This window comes from Nelumbo lutea, chromosome 5 (assembly GCF_056320005.1).
Source record: "Nelumbo lutea isolate HS-2025 chromosome 5, American lotus-T2T, whole genome shotgun sequence".
In the NCBI taxonomy this organism is placed as follows: Eukaryota; Viridiplantae; Streptophyta; class Magnoliopsida; order Proteales; family Nelumbonaceae; genus Nelumbo; species Nelumbo lutea.
This window is the reverse complement of record NC_142688.1, coordinates 51,572,501-51,586,223: the sequence shown is the minus strand read 5'-3', so window position 1 is coordinate 51,586,223 and position 13,723 is coordinate 51,572,501. Positions and strand designations below refer to the sequence as shown.

Sequence of the window (13,723 nt, the reverse complement as noted above, 5' to 3'; positions counted from 1 at the left end):
AGTTATCATGGTTATTTAGTCCAAGGTACAACTCTGGTTACATGGATGAAGACATTGAATCAAATTTCTATGTGTTAATTGTATTATTTATATAATAGCAATTTGAACATTGTAATATATCAAGTTGTGTATAAATTATAGTTGGAATGTAATTTTTATTTTTTATAATATTAATGAATCACACATTGACATTTCACAAGTGTTTTTGATTTAGATGCTTCATATGTGTATGTTGTGCTATATACATTTATCAAACGTTTCCTAATCTATTGCTTCTTTAACAATAGGTATTATAATATTTACAATAATTTATTAAATTAAATAGCAAATAATTGGCAATAGTCAATGATAAGAATTATGTGGCCATTGTACAATTAGCAATGATGATTTGATTGTTGAGTATGGAACTTTAAGGTAACAATTGCTTGATTGTTGCTAATTCAATGGTAGTTTGTAAAGACTGTTGCCTTAAATATTTATAAGAAACAATTGTATTGGTAACAACTAACATAATTTTGTATATCAAACTTTGGGGCAACAATCGCTTGATTCTCATATATCAAACTTTGGGGCAACACTTGTTTCCCATTAGATACAATTCTTCAATTATTGAAAATTTATAATTAACAACAATTAACATGATTGTTGGGGATGATACCTATTAGGCAACAAATAATTAGTTGTTACTAAAAGTCTATAGGAGCAGTGGTTTTTAGTAATGTTGTTAAAACAAAAATTTTGGGAACAATTTCTATTGCTCGTTGCAAAACACTATTGTTGTCAATAATTGGTCCAACTATTTCTCCTACATTCTACCCCATTTATATCAAGATTTCTTCTCTGAGGACTAATTCAAACTCACTTGTTTTATTGTGTGGATCCCGTCCCACTTATATTGATTTGTGAGGCACTCGCTTTTTATTTGTATTCATTTTTTTGCTACGATAATGTCTTAAGACATAAAGCCATGCCTTATATGTACTGCCGCAGCTCCACCCAAAAGTTATTTCATCTAATTCGAGATGGAGCCATGACAATAAATCAAAGGCTTTGATTCAGTTGTTTCAGTCGGGTTATAATGTTGTAAGAAAACCCAAGAAAACAGATTCATAATGGCACTCAAATGAAAATAAAACAGAGATAAAGAGAAAGTAAGCACAGAAAACACACAAGTATACCTATGGGCAAAGGAGGAAAAAAAATCCACTATGAAGTAGACAATGGAGAAGAAATATAGAGTTGTGCTCTCACAAAAAACCCTAAACCCCAAATGCACCCAATGTCTCACTCACACTATCACAAGACTCAAACTTCTGTTTATAAGAGAAAAAACCCCCGAAATACATGACTCTTCGTATTCGGTTCGGACCTATAAGATGAATATAGATCGGGTCCATATCGCCGTGGGGGCACAACCCTCGCACTCCTAATGGTGATTTGTGATGGACACTCTATGCATCCACCACAAACCACTATGAAATTTTGACTTCAAATTTTTCTCAAATTAATTCGAAACAGATTCATGAAACGAATTACCACAAAAATTCAAATTTAAGGCACAAACATGACATATAATATTGTCTTACCAAATGTGGATTGTCTTTATTTTGTCAAATTTGAATCATACACCCCATTTTTAATGAAATACATTTGGAAGGAAGGAGCACAGAATGCAACCGTCGGTTATATCCCCTTGAGCATTCAATTTCTTATTATGTTCATCCAATTCTTTTAGAGTCTGTTCCTACATTTTCCAGTTATTCTCAAATTATAACTAATCACTTACTGAAGTGTTTGAAAAGTCAAGGGCAGACTAAAATGGTCAACTGAAAATAATAAAAATAATTTAAACCATACCATGTGAGCTTCACCAATTTTGGACACACCAATCAGTTTCATATGACATTATGATAGAACGTTAAATGGAATAAACATCCTACCTACTGACTTATTTTAAATGGCGTCAATATGTCCAATTCGTTGCATGGTCGTTGGTCCTGTTTGGTAACTTTGGTTTTATCTAACATGTCCCCACATTTTTACCGGTCCCTGCATTATTAACTTGTATTCTGAAAGAAAAGATATCTTGATGTATATCGAGAAAATTGTTTGTAGTTACTACTAATGTACTAATAGGCTGCAAGGGGAAACATGATAATGAAATTATAATTCTGGGCTCAGATTGAAAACTAAAATGAAACGCTTTCAATGGGGTTTGGGCCATGGATGGGACTCAACTTATTGTTATAAAGCCCGTAACCTTGGATTCCTATCTTTGTTGGAAAGTCGATATCACAAGATTGGAAATCTTGTTGAATTTAATGAAAGGGGTCATATTAAAATCCTTTTAACATTCATTCAATTGTCTGAATTCTGAAATGATAGTAGGGTTTTGGCAAAACAAAAGTGGGGCCCTCTCAAAATAATTGATGTGTTGGATGGGATCCATGATAATTAAGTATGTTGAATTTAGGCCTCACTTCTTTTGATTAAATAAAAGCCAGTAGACATTATTTTGTTTGTAGTGGTAGGACTCTGGTCTCTGGGCCATATTGTGTAATATATATCACCTGTCAGGTGTTTGTCAATTGTCATAGACCCGGTCTTGCACTACCATTATTGTTCGGAAGAGTTCAATTACAAAATCCTATATTTTATATATATTTATATTTATACTTTTTCCATACTGAGCCATAATTATATTTGATTTTTCAAATGACACTATTTGTTGACAATTCGCCCGATATGCATCAAGATTTCTTATCTGAGGCTCTGAGCCATACATTCGACACCTGTTTTTTTCCCAATCCCGTCCAACATGCCATTAATGTGGGACGGACCCGCTTTCTTTTTTGTCAAATTTGGAGCGGTGGAACTGGAACCCATTTCTTCAACAACTGACATTACGAGTTTGCATGCTTCATTGGTAACCGGATGATACTGGGCCCATGGATGATGATATATGAGCTCTAATACGTGGGCGGGCCCTTTATAAATGGAGCTCACAGGGTACAGTTTTGATATTGGAACCATCATCAACGATCTTGTCCCAAATTATTTATTTATATAGGGTTAGTTACATGAGTCTTCTTTCATGATTATATTGTTTTCACTCAAATCCTTTTTAGTCTATTTGTACATTTTCATATAATTTTAACATGACATCAACATGCTATTGATGTCTGAGCCATGCATTTTATATCTTATTGTTTTCACTCAAATCCTTTTTAGTCTGTTTGTACATTTTCATATAATTTTAACAATAATATAATGATGGACGTGACACTGATTAGAAGGAAATTAAATTCATGTAATCAATTCATATAATTGAAAAAAAAGTTTAGATGATAATGATGATGATGATGTCTGTTTTATAATGAGCTCACATGATATATAGTTGTGATATTGATTACATGAATATCCTACCTACTGACTTATTTTAAATGGAGTCGTCAATATGTCAAATTCGTTGCATGGTCGTTGGTCCTGTTTGGCAACTTCGTTCCCTGCATTATTAACTTGTATTCTGAGAGAGAAGATATCTTGATCTATATCGAGAAAATTGTCTGTAGTTACTAATGTACTAGGCTGCAAGGGGAAACATGATAATGAAATTACAATTCTAGGCTCAGAATGCAAACTAAAATGTAACACTTTCAATGGGTTGGGCCTTGGATGGGGCTCAAGTAATGCTTATAAAGCCCGACTTTGAAATGGAACCTTGGATTTCTATCTTTCTTGGGAAGTCGATTTCACAAGAATGAAAACAAATTCCTGATCGAATTTAATTTTTTTTTTTTTTTTTGATAAAGCCCGAGGGCCAATTCATTCGAAGAAACTATCAGTTATATATCTGAAATACAAATATGTTTAAAGAATTCTGGAATTGAAGACCACGTTTTGGGTGAAGAGCAAGACAGCTCAAACTTTGCGAGTTTGTGGGCTGCCTTGTTACTTGATCTGGGAGTAAATGCTAATGAATAGTTAGGAAGGCGATTAAGCAGATTCTTGTAGGATGATATCAGCACAAGAAGGCTCCAAGGAGGATTTGGGTTGACCTCAACAAAGAATCAATTAGAATTTTTTGCATCACCTTCAAAAACAATCGAATGGAGATCCAGTTGCAAAGCTAGTTTGATGCCTTCAAAAAGCGCTAAGACTTCAGTGGTAGATGCCAAATTGGACACAATAGGAATCGCTCGAGCCACCACAACTTCTCCTTTCTCATCTCGAACAATCAGACCAATACCCGGCTTAGAGTTCGAATTGGCTCCTTCAAAATTAAGTTTCAGGAATCCCAAACATGGCTTAACCCAATGGTTCTGCGAAGATCGGGAAGATGTAATTTGAGGGTTTGCATCTGAATTACGCAAATTAGGTAGACCTTGGCTTAGGAAAAGTGAGTTTGCTTTGTTGATAATCATTTTAGGGCTCCAAATGTTTTTGTTAAAAATTAAATCATTCCGAGCCTTCTAGATGGTCCCTATAATTGAGATGTATCGCTAAATTGGCTTATACCCTACTGCTGAATTGGCTTATATCATTTTAGGGCTCCAAATGTTTTAGGAAGGTCGGGCATATACCCTACAGTGCCTGCTCACTTTGGCGTACATCGAGATTGGCTTATTCCTACTTGTCAGTTAGGCACTTCGAAGTAATCCACACTTAGAAAATATGGGGCAAATGAAATTTGTGCTTGCGAGATGGATGGCCAAAAGATTTCATTCATTCAAAAGGGAGTTTGTAACATTCAGCAAAAAAAACAGAGAGGAAAAGCACTATTGCCGAACTCAGAGGCTCATATACAGGGAGGTCCCAGAAAAGAGGCACAATTCAGTCTTGATGGGGCTCCTCGCCCCCTCCTTCAACAATCTCGAAATCTTTGCTCGGGTCCAGCTCCATTGATGTGTTTGTGGCAACAACCTCATCGGTCTCCATGACCTCATCAACCACTGTGTTGGAGTTCCCTGACCTATCTCCAGCTTCTAGATCAACTTCATCATCATCATCCTCCTAGGAGTTTGGATCTTCACCTGCCGCTTGAATCACAATCTCTGTTGAGATCCCGATCATTGTGAGTGTTCGAAGATCGAGCTGGGGAAACGCACGCCTTGCCAGCTAGCGGCAGACCTTGAAACCTTTGTGGAAGGCTGAAGTAGCTATTTCGTTCACAAAATTCTTGAACTCTAGAGAAGTCTTGTAAGCTCAAACAGCACGATCACCAGCTTCCTTTAGCTCCTGGGAAAAGATAGCCTTGCGCTAGCAAGGAGAGCCTCCTTCTCCTCAATCTCCTTTTTCAACTCATGGATACGCTCCTCCTTCCACTTTGATTCTACCTCCCGCTTCGCTGCCAGCTCGACAGCCCTCATCGCCTTGGACTGGCACTCCGCCGCTTTCGACTCGGTAGCCAAAACCTTGGCCTCCAAGACTTTCGCTTTTGACTCTGAGATTTGTAATAGCTCCATCTGACAATCGGACTACTCCACCAGTGAGTGAATCAGCAAGTTCGTTTGCGAAAGAGTTGTACTGACCAGTAAGGCAGGAAAAGCACAAAGGACAGAGAAGTGAAGTTAGAAACATACCACCACAAATGACCCCACGTAGTGGCTGTGAGCTTGGAGCAAGCATCCCGGCATAACTTGACACCTCGGTAGGAAAGACAACTTCCTTAATCTTGAGAGTGGCAACTCGGGCAACGACCTCGGGTTGGACGGGTTGAGGCTTGAACTCCTGGGCCACCTCAAGCTTGCAAGTTAGCAACCTGGTTCCCTGGTCATCCTCAACCAGGTTGATGACGGGCGCATCCTCTTTCCTCCTCAGGGTTGTAGGTGCGGAGGGACTGGCGACGGGCTTGACAGCTTGGGGATCAGTACGAGATGCCTTTCTCATTTTCCTCTTCTTCATGTCGATAAAAAGCTTGGAGACAGGGATATCCGCCATGGTACTTGCAACACAGACACAAACTTAGCAATGACATCGATGAGAAAGAAAAAAGTCCAAGTACGTGAAACCAAAGTGGAGACTTACCTGAACTCAGCCCCGCATTAACCAATCTCTCCTCAGCTAGGAAGTCGTCCATTTTCAACATAAGCTTTGCCTAGGCATGGACCTGTTCTCTCATGTCCTCATCTAACTTGATGCTGGAGTCACTAATGACTGTCCTCTAGTGCATCGAAAATGGCCACCTCCCAGCCACAGTGACAATAAAATAACGTCTCTTCCAGGCCGAGACTTTGTTGGGGAGACCATACAGGATCTTGTACTCAGGTCGAGGGGTTAGGTAGTAGCTATGGTGTTCGGAAGAAGGAAGACTAGTAGAATTCTTCTTAATAGAATAAATTGAGCTGAAGGTGTTCATGGTCAAAGGTTTACCGTAGTGATGGAATAAGAAAATGGTACCTATTATAGAGCATATTGAGTTGGGTGAAGCTGACCTATGGCTATGTTAAAAAATTGAAGAATTTCCATGATGAATGGGGGGAGCGGAAAGCACAGCCCAGACTATCAGTTGCTCCTCGAACACCACAACCTCATTAGGATCATGGTCCCAAGGGTATCCCTCCAAAGGGATACACCAGCCATGGTCCTCAAGGAACTTGTATTCGACTAGTGTTTGCAACCTCTTCTCAGTCATCATGGAAGGATCGAAACTGTCCAACCCCGGCCTTCGAGAACTATGGGAGCTCGAGTCTTCTTTCCCGGAGTCTCCCCGCTTCTCTGCTTGGGAATCCACCTCAAGCGGGCTGGGCTCGAAAGCTTGTGACGAGGTGCCCACTTCGGCAAGACGAGACCTTACTGCATGGCTCGAGGAGTCCACCTCGGTCCCACTCAACTCGTTACCGACATCCAACAGGCTACCAATGCTAACACTTGACATCGTAATCAAAGGGAATCAAGTAGGAACGAAGGAGGCTTACCTAAGCCAAAGAGAGGAGGAGATGACCTCGAAGAACAAGAATAGATGACACTGACCTGGAAGCAGACACACAAGCTCAAAGCACGAATGCACAAATCATAGCGAAGAAAATGGGCACCCCATGGCCCCTATTTATAGCCACTGTAGTCAGTTTTGGACAGGCAAGATCGATGTAATCTGACGGCTCCCATAAAAACCGGCCGCACTCCTATCGAGCCATAAATCAGTTGAGCGTGTGTTTTGACGTCCGTAGGGTTAATAATCCATGTGATGTATGCGTGTCCATAGCACGTGATCTGGTTTCCTGGTAGAATTGTAGGGGATGCTGAGATCAAACTGCCAGATAGACTAAAGCCAAATCCACTTCAACCTGACGTGAATTCCTCTAATCGGGTCATGACCCATGCGCGAGGGGTGATTTGGCCTGACTTGATAAATAGAGGACACACGAATGAAGACCACCAATTGGATGATGACTCAACACTATGCTCACCTCGGCAAGTAAAGTTACTTCAAGAGTCCCAGCCACCTCGAAAAACATCAAAATCTGGGGACCTCGGATGGTTGAGACTGTTTAAGGGACACGTAGCAAGTCCTAGAAGATTGCCAACTGTCTCCAAGCTCTCTGGGATCATGACGTGGAACTATAGGCTTTATCTGCATCCCGCCCGAATTGGATGGACACGATAAGCACTATCAGATAGCACATTATTCCCTATCGGAGAGGAACAAACTCCCACTTATCCAGCCCGAAGATCTCAGAAAGGCTTTGTGAGGCCCACGACAACTCAACTTTATAAGGGCACTCACCCCATAGCAAAAGGTACGCGCGATTATTTGCTCACTAGGTCTCATACAATCAAACTTTTAGCTCACATACATAGCTAGTATACTAACTTAAGCATTGGAGCGACCTCACCGAGTTACAAATCCTGTGTTCTCTGATCTCTTTCTTTTGTAGTTTGGACGATCCACTTGGCAATTGACGTCTGAACTGCCTTACAAGTAAGAGCATCCAGATTGCGCATGGTCAAATCCAAAAGCAACTAAGATAAATTGCCACGTTGTCTTTTCAAGATAAACATACTATTTTTAATAAGTTTGTGTAATACAAAAATAACAATAATAAATTTCAGCTAAGGTTGTTTATAAAATCGATGAAACTGACCAAATTGACCCAACTTGACCTGATTTGGTCAATTTCTAGTATTTTCGGTCAGCATCAGTTCAACAATTCCCCAACCTGGCCAAGTCGGGTAAGTTTTGATTTGGCTACTTGTAAACTGACTAAAATCGAGCTGACTCGATCATAAATATATATTAATGTTTTATATTTCAAATATAAATTTTTAAATACTGAAAAGTGGAAAATTTTCCATATTTCTTAGTTTAAACTATTTTATACTATAAATTTAAATTTGTAAACTTATTCTTTAATTTAATTTATATTTTAATTTTTTAAATTTAATTTAATTTCTAAATTTAATTTTGAAAGTTTAAATCTTTTGAACCGCCCAACCAAACTGAAAACCAGCCCAAACTGATACCAATGTTTTATACTTGCCATTTACCTCACCGATTAAACTTCTTGAACCATCACTCGACTGGTTGAACCAATCAAAAAAGCATCCGTCCTTGATTCTAGGTTTACTTCTATTGAAACCCACCCTTCAGTCAAAAACCGCTGACTTGGAGGGTTCAACCATCACTAAGTTGCGGGTTGCATATTTAATGCATGTGCAATCTTTTAGAGGCCATAACTTTGCACTCCAATCGCAATTTTTAGCATCTTTTATAAACCAAAAAATTAAAACTAGATTAAAAAATATAAATAAAATATAAGATAATACATATATTATATGTAAAACATAACTATACACTATTTATTAATAAAATATGTATTTGCACACACACACACATATATACACATTTATATAGAGTGTTGATGTGGAACGGTCTTACCCATTCGGCCTAGACGATTGAACCATTAACCGTGATCCAGATGCAAAACCGGTTTGGCCTCTGGGTTAGTTTTTAAAACATTGACCAATAAAACTCAAGTTGGTCAGAGATAATTTAGTTGAAAGTGGGGGATAGTTAATTTCCTAATAAAAATGAGAGGAAAAAGGGAGATAAGTCATGCCAAATGGAAACTCCATGGGCTTCTAGAGGGAATCTTACACTTCCTCTACAATTGATCCATTGGGGTAATAGAGCACAAAGAGGGCATCTATATATATATATATATATATCTTTTTTTTTTGTTTATTTTATTTTTTAATTTTAAGATTTAACAAAATAACTCAACTGATCAATTGCCTTTACAACGTTTAACACCCCTCATTAATACACCATTAATTCTCTCATTCAATAACTCATGCCACTAATTCTCTCTTATCTCCATTATTGTTTAAATTGCATAAAATACATTATATATATACCCTTTTGAGTTTACTATCATTTTATATATATTAGATGTATTTGCATTGAACTGTAATTATAATCCATTTATATTCCATTTGAATTCCAAATAAAAAATATTGATGTAATGCATTAATTTTACTTCACTTCAACCTTTTTATCTTGCTTTGTCCAAGAAGAGTAAGGAGAATTATTCTTTAAAAAGTTGTTTGGCAAAATAAATTAGTGGCAGGTAAATTTGAAACTTTAAATTATGTATGATAATGCATTAACAATGTTAAGGGTATTTTGGCAACTTTAATTTCTTTGCTACTTAAAAGCGAATAGAAAGGAGGTATTTGCACTTTTTCCCTCAAAACTATAGGGGAGGACTTTATTAGGGTCAAAACACACAGGTGGTTTATTGAATTGTTATAATTGGATTTTTTTTATAATTTTACTTAAAAATAATACAAATCAATAAAAATTAATAAAAAAATTCAAAAAGATGAATAAAAAATAGCATTAAGATGATAAAAAGTAATACAAATATATCTAGAGAATAGAAAATTGGCCATTTTCACTAAAGCTCAACTTAGATTGTGCTTGATTGGATAAACTAAGCATAACCCGGCCCAAAAAATAATACTTGAGTTGAACTTAGATGGATGCCATTAATTGAAAATGTCATAGAGTTTCATCGTTCTAGAGATCCAAAAGAAAGAAGATGAAGGAATAAACACATAGGGAGAGAGAGATGATGGATGCGAAGCAGGATGGAGAATTCTTTCTATAATCACTTTTCCATTTGAAGGCAAGATCTAAGGCCTTCTAAAAAAATTGCAAGATCTAATTTAAAGAGACCTTGCAAATTATGAATGGTGGACCGAAAATGTCTGTTATCTCGTTGCCTCCAGATGATTTTAAGTGAACCTTTACCACCCATGTTTTAATTTTCCAAGATAAAAAGTGCAAAACCTTTATTAAAATAATGGCGATCGAGGGAGAAACCAATTGCACTAGAGAGGGGGAATGGTTGAAAGAGAAGTCCAAAGGTGATTTTAATTTATTAGCTTTGTCATGCACGACAGTAATTCACCATTTCGGTGTTATTTATTACAGAAATCCATTCAAGGGTTTTGCAATAAACACAACAAACCTACACCAGAGAGATGTTGATCCAAATTACCACCCATCACACATCACATGAAGATACAGGCATTGTCCAGTGCGTCAAGTAGATCATCTACTGCTTCAGTTGCGTCGTCGACTGCTTCAAGTAGATCCTTAGATTTCTCTTGTAGTGTTTCTTCTGCCCAATCCCCTATCTTTTGAACAACGAATTCCCCAGCTTTGTCCGCAATCTCAGAAACGAAAGGAGGCATCTGAGAAAGGAAAAGAATCATGCATGGAAATGAATTTTAATCTGAAGTAGAGACAAGAGACAAGACATAACGGACGGTCTACCTTTTTGGTTTTAACCGTAGTTTTTATGCCCTGGTGGAGAGCATAGTTGTCAACCAGGTTGCTGTGCTCACAGCCAGCAGATTTACCAGATTGGTGGCAGCTGCAACAAAGATTGTGGTTGACGGAAGTCTCAGTGTAGAAGCAAATGGCGCATGTGAAATACATACCCATTACCAACGAACCACATCCAGAGCATGATACCTCGTCCGAATGATGTAAAAGAAAACGATGATTTCCTCGAAGTCTAGGAAGCCGTCTCCGTTCTTGTCTTGTTCATTGAAGCAGTGCTTTGGCAACTTCTTACTCTTTCTCTTGCAGTACTCATTGAACTCATCGAGACTTACCTTTCTATTTCCGTCCGCATCTATCTTTTCGAAAAGCTTTTTAACATTCTCTTTTGTCTCATCTGAACTCTCATTGTAATAAGCTAGAGCTACTTTGCGTATCTGCTCCATCTCTCTGCGTCTGTGTGTGTGTGTCAGTGCATATCCTTGTTTTTATATGATTCTTTAGAGACACACTCGATTAGGTAAGCTGTATGAATATAATCTATCTCTCTCTCTCAGCCATATTTTTATTGAAATCAAATTTTAGAATTTTACAGTTTTACTATTATTTTCCAGCAACTTTAATTGGATTCTAAGAAAAGTCGGGAGATAAATTCCACTTGGCTCAAGTCGGCAGATAGATAATAAATTGAAAATCATTTTTACCCATTATACATTATAAATAAGGAACAGGGGGACAAACATGCATAAACGCAGAGAGAGAGAGAGAGAGAGAGAGAGAGAGATGGAAGAGATACGAGTGGCTGCTTCGTGCTATTATAGAGACAGCCCGCCTGAGATTAAGCAGATGGCTCAGGATCAATTCAATTCTATGGATCGGAATGGAGATGGGAATAATAATAATAATTACTCAAAATTATTTGAAGAATTGGATAGGGACAACAATGGGTTCCTAGATTTCGACGAAGCCATTGTCTTCTTTTACATCTCGACAGCAAGATTAGTAATCTGCGGTGGGTGCGGAATATTGATAAAGGAAATATACTTTACATGCATGGAATGCTTCTGTGACAGAAGTCTAGATGAGTATAACCTTTGCTGCGACTGTTATGCTTCTAAGAAAGGTCGCCATGAAAACCATAAAAAATTTGTCGATAACTTTGCGGCACTGCAACTCTTGAGAAATAAAATAGAAAAGAAAAGCTCTACCGAGGTAAGCTCAAAATACTTTAGCCTATTTATATTCTCATTTGTTAATTAATACTTGGTCTTTGTAATGCTTTCATATTTGCTTCACTTTCTTTGCAGTTGCAGAGCAATGCGTCCGGAAAAAGATAGCTGTAGTTGTTGCAAAATCTGTTATTCGTCATGTTGTAATTCATACAGCAGTCGCTACGTTCTGTAGCATCATGTGATGGATTGTGATTTGTATCTCTATACATAGAAGTCTTGTTCTTTGTTTCAACTCTATCGGTGATTCACAAATAAAGGTGTGTTAATGGTGTGGGATGTATACCAATGTCATTAATAAACATTGTTAATGGAAAATTTCTCTCCTCTCTCTCCGTCTGATTGTGTATTCAATAGTTTTTGTCTTTCATACCATCAACTAAAGAGTCCGAATCCGAATCTTTTGTCTCACCTGCAAGAAAAATTTCTACGCACATATCATTCAGTCGCAGAATTCGTTGAGTTATTTATCTCGGAAAGTGTTTTTTTATCCTAGTAATTGTTCATGTTTTTTTTATTTTTCACCTAAATATGATAATGACCATTAAGCAATTTTCACCTAATCAGGTGAAAGAGTTATTTATCTACTTAGAAGATGAAGGGGTAAAGTTATTTATCCACTTGAGTGGAAAAGTTATTTTCACGAAAACCCATATAAATCTAAAAATATAACATACATTCTTGATCAATGAGAATCAACCAACTGTCTATAATTCCTCATTACTTTTTCTCAATTCTCTTAAACTCATCTTCACTTTTCAAAACCACCAAAACCCTTATGTCAGAAAATATTTTTTAAGGATAAGTTGGCTGTACTCTCCTTCAAAATCTAAAATTACAGCCACCTCCTAATCTACTAGTAGCCCCCCCTATAAACAGCATCCTGTTTGTGAATTTGGCATCAATCCACGGTCAGCATTCATTCTACCCCTAAGGTGGAGCTGAGATTTCTAGGGGTAGAGTGAACAGTTAAAATCACATTTTTTTTATCTAAAACTAACTTTTCATCAAATCACAATTAGTTACCATTAACAAAAACAGTCTTATGACCAACAAAATAACCCTACACACATTGATTCCCTTTTGATCTGAACAAAGAGAAAGACTGGGAGCAAGGTTCAAAATTTTGCAACGTATTAGACCGTAGCCAATATGTATAGTTTCGGTACATGTCCGATAAATGGAACATATAAAAATTATCTATAGCGTTCCTTTTTGTATGTATCGGTATGTATAGACTGATACAACCTGATATAAGTCACCTTCTCTCTCATTAATTTCATTAAATTATGTTTAGGGGTAAATTATCTTTCATTAATTTTATATTTACTCCTATATCTAAGTGCAATTTCTCTCATTAATTAATTAATTATTCATATACTTAATTCATAATTTTAAATTTGAATTAGAATTTTAGCGCATAAGTGAAATTATCTTCTCATTAATTTCGTTCATTAATAAATTTCCAATAATGATAATAATTTATATAGTGTTTGGTGATGAAAAATCTACAAATTGGTTTTAATTAATGACATCCGCTTTAATTACATGGCCCAAGAATAGCTTATTTTATAAACATTAATTGCATCAGCTACCTACAGAGGAAGAGATAGAAGAAAACTTCAATGAATCTATTATGTATTTCCAACGATAAACATTAATGACATCCTTGGCGGTTTGACTATTTCCAACGATACATCAT

At 37.0% G+C, this 13,723-nt stretch overlaps 2 protein-coding genes and 1 long non-coding RNA gene across 3 annotated transcripts in view; 1 reads left to right on the top strand and 2 right to left on the bottom strand.

Moving 5' to 3' along the window:
- The window catches only part of LOC148852376 (protein ROOT HAIR DEFECTIVE 3 homolog 1-like), a 91,116-nt gene extending 86,692 nt beyond the window's left edge, over positions 1 to 4,424 (bottom strand). Inside the window, exon 1 of the mRNA XM_088945786.1 lies at positions 4,094 to 4,424. Coding sequence (XP_088801912.1) covers positions 4,094 to 4,424 — 331 coding nt within the window. The remainder of the gene's footprint in view (positions 1 to 4,093) is intronic.
- Positions 4,425 to 10,352: 5,928 nt separating this feature from the next.
- On the bottom strand, positions 10,353 to 11,238 carry LOC148852375 (uncharacterized). Its single transcript, XM_088946491.1, has 3 exons — positions 10,985 to 11,238; positions 10,784 to 10,883; positions 10,353 to 10,701 (listed from the first exon to the last, which is right to left on the bottom strand). Exons 1-3 carry the CDS (start codon positions 11,236 to 11,238, stop codon positions 10,519 to 10,521), a joined length of 537 nt encoding a protein of 178 aa, XP_088802617.1. The 3' UTR covers positions 10,353 to 10,518.
- Positions 11,239 to 11,346: 108 nt separating this feature from the next.
- Positions 11,347 to 12,339, top strand: LOC148852374 (uncharacterized). The gene is made up of 2 exons (XR_016099574.1): positions 11,347 to 12,004; positions 12,100 to 12,339. It is a non-coding gene; the product is annotated as an uncharacterized LOC148852374 (long non-coding RNA).
- The last annotated feature ends 1,384 nt before the right edge of the window (positions 12,340 to 13,723 follow it).